General features: G+C 48.6%; 1 protein-coding gene across 11 annotated transcripts in view; it reads right to left on the reverse strand.

Annotated features, from left to right (window-relative positions):
* Nucleotides 1-9,546, reverse strand: part of BRWD3 (bromodomain and WD repeat domain containing 3) — a 33,577-nt gene extending 24,031 nt beyond the window's left edge. For 10 of the 11 annotated variants that reach the window (XM_069985617.1, XM_069985611.1, XM_069985616.1 and 7 more), the window contains exons 1-9: nt 9,363-9,544; nt 9,214-9,272; nt 8,674-8,703; nt 8,522-8,581; nt 4,404-4,554; nt 4,227-4,325; nt 3,359-3,519; nt 3,037-3,258; nt 1,179-1,279 (exon numbers count right to left, since the gene is read on the reverse strand). In XM_069985617.1, the coding sequence (XP_069841718.1) occupies nt 1,179-1,279; nt 3,037-3,258; nt 3,359-3,519; nt 4,227-4,325; nt 4,404-4,554; nt 8,522-8,581; nt 8,674-8,703; nt 9,214-9,272; nt 9,363-9,372 (893 nt within the window). In that variant the 5' untranslated portion in view covers nt 9,373-9,544. Of the gene's footprint in view, nt 1-1,178; nt 1,280-3,036; nt 3,259-3,358; nt 3,520-4,226; nt 4,326-4,403; nt 4,555-8,521; nt 8,582-8,673; nt 8,704-9,213; nt 9,273-9,362 lie in introns of all 11 variants that reach the window. The other variant, XM_069985619.1, reaches the window with a different exon arrangement.
* Between the last annotated feature and the right edge of the window lie 555 nt (nt 9,547-10,101).

The following is a 10,101-nucleotide window of genomic DNA, read 5'->3' on the forward strand; positions in this document are numbered from 1 at the left end:
GGATTTCTCTAGCAAAAGAGCTGGCATGTCAATTCTGTAGGCAGAAAGCAGATCCGCGGCAGAACATTCCACCGAGTGGAAATCCCACTGAGCACAATAGGACATTGCTCTGTACATACTTTACAGGTGGAATTTCGAGTGGAATAGGTGTAAAATTAAGAGGGATTCTGCTTGAAATTCATTGCCTATTCCTCAGTGTGAACATACCCTTAAAACAGCAGAGGATTTGTTACAACTGCACCCAGTCTAAAAAAAACAATGCTGCAGGGTAAAAAGCATGAACTCCAGACTGAAGAGATACACTGCTACATACTGAGGTCTTGTACTGACTGGATACAATGTAACAAACCCTCAGTTGTGGGAGAAGCACTAGTGATGTAAACAAGACAGCAAGCAGAGATCTGTAAACTGTGAAGAACTGAAACACATTGTAGGGTGTATGTGTCAAACAAAGCAAGATGGGCACAGCCACACATGGTGCAGTGTCAGATCCACTGTGGAATTATTGCACATTTTCCCCTATTGACTTCAAAGACAAAGTTGAAATCTACAATGGTGCAGGCCAACAGAACAATCCACAGCGGTGGAGCTTTTACATGTTGGTGTATCTGTCCCCAAATTTGCATGAAAACATGAACAACCTAAGGTCCTATTAGACAAAGCAATTCTAAACGAGGTTGTTTATCGTTAACCTGAAATTGTTCAAACATATTACACAGTATGATAGATGTTACTACGATCCCAGCAAAAGAAGGAACAATGTGGAATTACACTAAATGATTAGTGAACGAATGCGGAATTACAGCAAATGAATGCGGAATTACAGCAAATGAATGCGGAATTACAGCGAACAGTCAACAATGACTTTTGTTTCAGCCCCAAACGAGTGATGCACGATTTCTCGTTGGTCGATTGATCATTACATGCATTTACATGAAACGATTATCGCTTAAATTCAAACGATATAACGGTACTTTGCACGATAATCGTCCTATGTAATAGGGCTCTTAGTGTAGGTCTGCTACAGAGCATACAGAAGACCCAACACCGTCCCTTTAACATGCTTCAGTAGTCTCAGCCCGGAGAATGTAACTGCACGGGTACAATCAATGTATGACACACAATATACAGCCTCTCCAGACGAGACAATAGACTGCATCAATGAGCCGCCATCTTACTTGAACGTCATGTTGTCCACGTTCCATTGCCAGAAGCAGATCGCCCCGTCAGCACCAGTGGATGTGAGGTATCGGGTTTTACCTTTTGCCGATGGACAAAACTGAAAGAAAACAGTGAAAGAAATTAGAAATGATGTGATGAAAAAGTAATCTCCTCAATTATTAGTAATAGAAGGTGAAAGTAATGCAGACAACATCCGGGGGGGTTACATAGGGTTATAGCGTATACTGCTGGAGGGGCAGATCATTCATGACACTAGCCTGGATGCTGAAGGACTGGAATATGTATCATCAATAAGGGTGGGTTCGCACTGAGGAATTCTCGCGGATAAATTCCATGGAATTCCGTCGCCTGTACGTGCCCATGGCCGCGCGCCTTTCCGCTGGCTCCATAGACCCTATTCTATGGGCCGGCTGATTACGCATTTCGCCGAAAGAATTGACGTGACAATTCTTTCAGCAGAATACGGAATCAGCCGGCCCATAGAATGGTGTCTATGGAGCCGGCAGAAAGGTGCACGGCCGTGGGCACGTACAGTCGACGGAATTCCGCAGGAATTTATCCGCGAGAAATCCTTAGTGTGAACCCACTCTAAGACCGAATAACCTGTCATGGTGGCCATGTCCCTCGGCTCTTCTAGGAACAGGTATGTTAGAAATAACTACACTATAAATCCGCATTGTTTCCCTCTGACCTCCGCTTGTCGTTGCACATTCGCTCACAGAGAAACGCGTTCGCTCTGCTGCTGAGTTGCCAGAACAGACACCCACGTGTAGTGTGGCAGTGCTCCAGGGACATCAGCCCACTACCAGCACTGCACAGACTCTTACTTCTACTAAAGGGCTGGCTTATAATAGTGTGGGAGCATTATAAGGGTGGCAGGGGGTGATGTCCCATCTTATAACAGTGCAGCAATGTTGTAAGAGCGGCTGTCACATATATTGTAACGCATTGGGTGCGAGTTATATCAGTGCTGGAGCGTTATAAGAGGAGCAGCTGATATCCGTCACATATGATGTAATATCTGGAGGTTATATCAGTGCTGAAGCGTTATAAGAGGAGTGGCTGATATCCGTCACATATGATGTAATATCTGGAGGTTATATCAGTGCTGAAGCGTTATAAGAGAAGCCGCTGATATCAGTCACATATGATGTAATAGGAGGTTATATCAGTCCTGTAGCGTTATAAGAGGAGCGGCTGATATCCGTCACATAGGATGTAATAGGAGGTTATATCAGTGCTGGAGCATTATAAGAGGAGCGGCTGATATCCGTCACATATGATGTAATATCTGGAGGTTATATCAGTGCTGGAGCGTTATAAGAGGAGCGGCTGATATCCATCACATATGATGTAATTTCTGGAGGTTATATCAGTACTGGAGCGTTATAAGAGGAGCGGCTGATGTCCGTCACATATGATGTAATATCTGGAGGTTATATCAGTACTGGAGCATTATAAGAGGAGCGGCTGATATCCGTCACATATGATGTAATATCTGGAGGTTATATCAGTACTGGAGCGTTATAAGAGGAGCAGCTGATATCAGTCACATATAATGTAATGTCTGGAGGTTATATCAGTACTGGAGCGTTATAAGAAGAGCGTCTGATATCAGTCACATATGATGTAATAGAAGGTTATATCAGTACTGGAGCATTATAAGAGGAGCCGCTGATATCAGTCACATATGATGTAATAGAAGGTTATATCAGTACTGCAGCATTATAAGAGGAGCAACTGAAATCAGTCAAATATGATGTAATGTCTGGAGGATATATCAGTGCGGGAGCGTTATAAGAAGAGCGGCTGATATCAGGCCGATATCAGGAGGTTATATGGACAATTTTTTACCTGTATGGAAGTAATGGACGCTGTGTGTCCCTGCAGCACAGCCACTGGGGCACAGGTCCGCAGACACCAGACCCGCACCACCTTGTCACAGCTGCCGGCCGCTATCAGCGTGTTCTCATAGTTGACGGCCATGTCGGAGATCTCGGCAGAGTGACCCCGCAATGTGGCAAGGAGCCGCCCATCATCAGTGGCCCAGATCTTTACCAGACAGTCATCGGAGCCCTGGAAGGACAGTAAAAATATTCAGAGGGAGCAGAGACGCAACAAGACAGCAGCCTCACAGGGACATAACAGGCGACTCAGAGGACACCGGGCAACTTACAGTAAAGATCCGCCTGCCACTGCGGTCAAACGCTATGCAGTACACAGACGACAGGTGACCCAGAATCCTCTTGTGCATTTTCATGTGCTGATAAGAAGAGCAGGGGAAGATGTACTGGTAGCGGGTGCAGCCGGTCAGCGCCCGGGACGAGGCGACTTTTACTGGAAATGAAAGAGGAAGCAACGTGAATAAAGTGTCAGCCAATCCGCTCACTGCTTGTAGTGTTCATACATGGACAGCAAGCAGAGATCTCCAGTGAAACCATACAGAATCCAAGGAAAGAAGAGTAGAGGCACTCACCATCTACGAGTAAAATTATACTTTATTTCAGAAAATAGACCAGACAGCAAGTGTGTTCCACTTATATAGCTACAACCATTTCACGCTTCATCCGACTCACAGTTACGCCATGTGATAGGCGCTGATTTACCATAGTTACAATATTATATAAAATTTATATACAATTAACACTGTAACTATGGTAATACACGCCGCTGACGCTTTAAAGCAGCTACCACATGACCTAACTGTGGGAGAGCTGGATGAAGCGCGGAAGGGTGAGACGAACGTAGCTCCATTAGTTGAACGCATTTGCTGTCTGGTCGGTGTCCTGAAATAAAGCATCATTTTACTGGTGGATGGTGAGTGCCGCCACCCTTCTTTCCTTGGATTCTGCACAGTTTGGAAGTCGTCTGTTTGAGCGAAGCACCGCCAGGATGAGAAAGGCTCCTGCAGCCTATAAGACGCTGTGAGTCTTGCTACACATCAGTGCCAGCTGCTTGTCTTTTGGCTGTTGTGCACGAACCATTGTTGCTTATATCCAGATGCTATAAAGCCCTCCCTGTTACCGGTCGCACATGTAACGTACCAACACTGAGCAGCCGTCCATAGTTGACGGGAAGTTCTGGCGGCCGGCCCCGGTGCAGAGCCGCATATCCTGATGGTTTCCATGAGGAATTCTTAAATTCTGTGGGAAAATAGCCCAGTAAGGTCAGTATTTATCGGCCCAACCCCCGTCGCCCCATCTCCTCCCACCCTACATTACCTTTTGCTCTTCGTAAAAGAGATTGCTTCCCTACTCCCAGAAGGCTGTGCACCCCGGGGACGCTCTGCGGGATCTCCTGGTCTAGGATCGGCCCGATGCGCTCACAGATCTTCAGCAGGTAGTTAGGAGGAATGTGGGCATTGGAGGCCACCTGGACAGAACAAAAGGCAAATCCAGAATATTACAGCAATGACGTAAAGCGAGGCTGCGCACAGAGGTCACATACATGTCTGTGAAAGGGGAGGCCATTAATAAAAGATCCGGTGTCGTCCAAGTCATGTGACTAAAGAACCCTGGGAGGGGCTTGTAATAGTGATGACAACAATGTGTCCATAGCGTGCCAGCCTGCCAGAGTGAATGCACCCCCTTCGTCACAAGTCACATACAACCTTGCCAGAGGGTACCCTATACTCACATCATGGCTTAGATACAGCGGGTACCCAACACCCCATGGCACAAGCTAGATGCCCCCTGTGGTGGACTGTATCACTAACTGACTACATCATAAGCAGGAAACAGCCGGCAAACCCCTATGTCTGACGGGTCCCATGCTGTCGGTACATGCTATTGCTTCATGTTGTCAGCCACATCCGGTGACAGCAGCGATTCCCAACACAGGAGAGGATCGGCCATACTGCCCGGAATATACCAGAAGAAGAAGAAGCAGAGATATTGCTGCTATACCCCGAGATTTATATAAAGGGGTGCAAGGGGGGGGTGTACCCCAAAACCCATGACACATAACAGGGGTGTCAAACCCAGCCCCTCCAGCTGTTACAAAACTACAATTCCCATCATGCCAGGACAGCCAAAGCTTTAGCTGGAGAGCCTGAGTTATGACAAGAAGAGTAGTGAGGGGGCGACGACCCCATTCACTGTTAGGAGCGATTTGGTCACATGACTGGGAATCGCTGTGTGGCCCCAGCCCCTACCCTATTATTATCAGTCAGTGCTCGGTTACACTTTATCAGGTGTGTATTATAACCAGAGACATGCTTATTATAATGACAATAAAATCAGCAGCGACTCTCAGCCCCCCCGAGATATAATGGATCAGCGCTGATAATCTCTCTCTCTCTCTCTCTCTCCCTCCCCCCGAGATATAATGGATCAGCGCTGATAATCTCTCTCTCTCTCTCTCTCTCTCCCTCCCCCCGAGATATAATGTATCAGCGTTGATCATAGGCCTCCTTCCCTCTCTATTATATCAGCGGTGACTCTCAGGTCCCCAGTTATAATGTATCACTAGTGATTATCAGATACCCCCCCCCCCCCCTTAGAACCCTTAAACACAATGTGAGGCCTTATTCACACGTTCGGTGATCTTCCCGCTGTTATTACTCCGTAATCCGTGGAACATGCTCTGGAATTGTCTTTGTATCAACAAAAATGTTAAACTGGTAAAAAAAAAATGTTTATATTTTTTAGATTTGATCAGTGTTTTTCAGAGATGTCACATCCATGACGTCCGCAAAAACACAGATCCCATAGATTTCTATAGGTAATCCGCACTAGTAACAGTTAATAAGGCTTGAAGAAGACGAGTCCATCAGGTTCAACCTAGGGAAACCAGATTGTGCTGATCCAGGGGAAGCAAAAACCCCGATCACAGGGAGAGAATTCCTTCCCGACTCCAATGGGGCCAGTATAACGTCCCATGTCCTTGTTTTTTACGGTACGGATTGCGGATCCCTGATAGAACGGACCGCGTGAATGGCCCACAAGAAACCAATGGGCAACCAGGAGCCGGGCCAGAGCCCATTGACCTCCAGCTGCCTCTAATCTCCATGTGTCAGGAGGAGACACCATGATGGTGGTGCGATGGTCCGACCTCCACCTCACAGCACAGCGCAGGGGGACTGGTATTATCCAGAGACCAGAGCTGCAGACTGGACGCTGGCGCCCTGGGCTCCTCACAGATAGGACCGGGCTCACACTGCCACAGACACGGCCGGAGACACCGCAGAGAACGTCCTGCAGCAGCCTCCAGCATGACCGGATCACCAGTAACATCACTAGTGATTATAACCTGAGGGGAGGGGCTTATAATACATCACTAGTGATTATAACCTGAGGGGAGGGGCTTATAATGTATTACTAGTGATTATAACCTGAAGGGAGGGGCTTATAATACATAACTAGTGATTATAACCTGAGGGGAGGGGCTTATAATACATAACTAGTGATTATAACCTGACGGGAGGGGCTTATAATACATCAATAGTGATTATAGCCTGAAGGGAGGGGCTTATAATGTATCACTAGTGATTATAAGCTGAAGGGAGGGGCTTATTATATATAGGTAATACAGGTTCCTCGTCCCCCACTTATAATGAATCATTACAGCCCCTTCTCCTGTTATAATACATCAGCAGTGATTATAAGCCCCCTCCCTCAGGTTATAATACATTACTGGTGATTATTAGCCACCTCCCTCAGGTTATAATACATTAGTGGTGATTATAAGCCCCTCCCTCAGGTTATAATACATTACTGGTGATTATAAGCCACCTCCCTCAGGGTTATATTGGTGCAGTCCCTTCTCCTGTTATATTACATCAGTAGTGATTTTAAGCCCCCTCCCTCAGGTTATATAATACATCACTGGTGATTATAAGCCCCCTCCCTCAGGTTATATAATACATCAGCAGTGATTATAAGCCCCCTCCCTCAGGTTATATAATACATCAGTAGTGATTATAAGCCCCCTCCCTCAGGTTATATAATACATCAGTAGTGATTATAAGCCCCCTCCCTCAGGTTATATAATACATCAGTAGTGATTATAAGCCCCCTCCCTCAGGTTATATAATACATCAGTAGTGATTATAAGCCCCCTCCCTCAGGTTATATAATACATCAGCAGTGATTATAAGCCCCCTCCCACAGGTTATAATACATTAGTAATGATTATAAGCCCCCTCCCTCAGGTTATATAATACATCAGTAGTGATTATAAGCCCCCTCCCTCAGGTTATATAATACATCAGTAGTGATTATAAGCCCCCTTCCTCAGGTTATATAATACATCAGCAGTGTTTATAAGCCCCCGCCCTCAGGTTATAATACATTAGTAATGATTATAAGCCCCTCCCTCAGGTTATAATACATCAGTAGTGATTATAAGCCCCCTACCTCAGGTTATAATACATTAGGGGTGATTATAAGCCCCCTCCCTTAGGTTATATAATACATCAGTAGTGATTATAAGCCTCTCCCTCGGGTTATAATACATCAGTAGTGATTATAAGCCCCCTCCCTCAGGTTATATAATACATCAGTAGTGATTATAAGCCCCCTCCCTGAGGTTATATAATACATCAGTAGTGATTATAAGCCCCCTACCTCAGGTTATAATACATTAGTGGTGATTATAAGCCCCCTACCTCAGGTTATATAATACATCAGTAGTGATTATAAGCCCCCTACCTCAGGTTATAATACATTAGTGGTGATTATAAGCCCCCTACCTCAGGTTATAATACATTAGTGGTGATTATAAGCCCCCGCCCTCAGGTTATAATACATTAGTGGTGATTATAAGCCCCCTCCCTCAGGTTATAATATATTAGTGGTGATTATAGGCCCCCTCCCTCAGGTTATAATACATTAGTGGTGATTATAGGCCCCCTCCCTCAGGTTATAATATATTAGTGGTGATTATAAGCCCTTCCCTCAGGTTATAATACATTAGTGGTGATTATAGGCCCCCTCCCTCAGGTTATATCAGTGCAGCCCCTTCCCCTGTATAATACAATAGCAGCGCCCCCCTCCTCTTCCGGTTATAACACAGCACTAGAGATTATAAACCCCTCTCGGTTATAATGTATGAGTAGAGCCTCTCAGCCCCTCCCCCTCCCGGTGACAATGTAGCAGCGGTGACCCCTCCCCCTCCCGGGCTGTGCCGCTGTTTCGCAGCCTGGTCCCGGGTATTATGAGGCGCGGACCAATCAGCGGCCTCGTCTTTTCCCATCGAGATGTAAGAGGCTCCGCTATTGGCTCGGATGGCGGTGACGTCACTCTTTGGAGCTGCCCTCACATGACCCCCGGTTTTCACAATGGACAATATGACTAAAGTGACCCGAACACCCGGTAACCCCCCCGAGCCCGCCGCTCACCAGGTCCGGGTACGTCCTGCGGTGCCGGCTCCCCTGCCAGTCCAGGCGCTCCGGGATCAGCTGCGGAGAGAGGGAGACGGTGAGACCGGCGGGGACCCCACTACCGGCGCCCCCCTCCCGCACCCCAACACCCGCGGGACGGGTCACCTTACCTGGTGCTCCTCCAACTCCTCCGCCAGCGCCTGAAACACAAACACACAGACGTTACCGGAACCGGTTACCGGAAACCGGGTGTGATGCACAGGTGTGAGGTGACCCGGTACCGGGTGTCATGTACGGAGCGGGGAGGGTCCCGGTACGGGTGTAGTGGCTGTACAGGGCGAGGCGAGGTACCGGGGACGGAATCCGGGAAACACTCCGGTAATAGCAGGAGGTGACCCGGATCGGTTCTCTAGAAAAATCCGGGTGTAATGATAAGTGACCCGCATCGGGTGACACATTCTGTGCCGGGAACCGGGTGATTGGCAGGATCGGGTCAGGTGACCTGGATACTGAGAGCGGAGACCTGGTGACCCGGATCGGGTGTTCGGTGACGGAGATCTGAGCAGATTCGGGTGAGGTGACCCGTCTCGGGTGATGTGACGGGGATGAGTCCCGGGCGGTGAGCCGGTGATGTGGCCCGGCCCGGGGGTGTTATTATGGACGGGATGGGGTGAGGTGACCCGATTCGGGTGTTGTGCGGGTGTTCTCACCTGAGCGGATCTCCGGCACGGTCCTGACTGCAGAAAGCGGGCGATCAGGAAGTAGAGCTCTGCGGGAGACAGCGGGCACCGGAGGTTAGTGAGCCCGGACGGCGGCGGAGCCCGCTCCCCCCGCCCCTCCCCCCGCGCCCGGTACTTACCGGCCTCCATGGCGCTGCTGCTCCGGGCTGTGCGGGATTACACCGCCGGGGAGCCCATAGAGGCCGCGGGGACTCGGCGCATCGCTCTCTCCAGGTCCACGGAGCCCCCTCCGGCCTGACTGAGCGCACAACACCCGCTCCGCCGGGGCCAGGGGCCGCTGTGCACACCCCGGGCGGCGCTCTACACACTGCCCGCCCGCAGCTCTATGGTCACACACCAGCCTCTCCGGCCCAGGAGCCTCAAACAGCGGGCGCTGCGCTCCTCCACGGCCAGGGGGAGCTAGACGGACAGGAGGAGACTGAAACAACGGCGCTATACATGACAGCGCTCCAGCCACGGCGCTCTAGTTGCCGCAGTGAGGACAACTCTATGGTAAAGGGACCGACGCCACTGTGGAGCGCACAATGGAACGCACAGATGTCACAGCCAAGGCTGACAGCTGCTGGAGGACAACAAGTCCCAGGTGGTTCTCAGGCTGCGCTCTAAGGACTCAGCAGTGTCTCCTACATATATATATACAGCAGCACAGGGAATAGTGTGAGACATAGCAGAGCCGGAGCTGTAATACATGGAATAGTGTACAGTACTGAGCCCTGTATATATATATATAACATAGCAGAGCTGTAATACATGGAATAGTGTACAGTACTGAGCCCTGTATATATAACATAGCAGAGCTGTAATACATGGAATAGTGTACAGTACTGAGCCCTGTATATATATATATATATAACATAG

The sequence above is a fragment of the Dendropsophus ebraccatus genome, chromosome 10, assembly GCF_027789765.1.
Source record: "Dendropsophus ebraccatus isolate aDenEbr1 chromosome 10, aDenEbr1.pat, whole genome shotgun sequence".
NCBI lineage: Eukaryota > Metazoa > Chordata > Amphibia > Anura > Hylidae > Dendropsophus > Dendropsophus ebraccatus.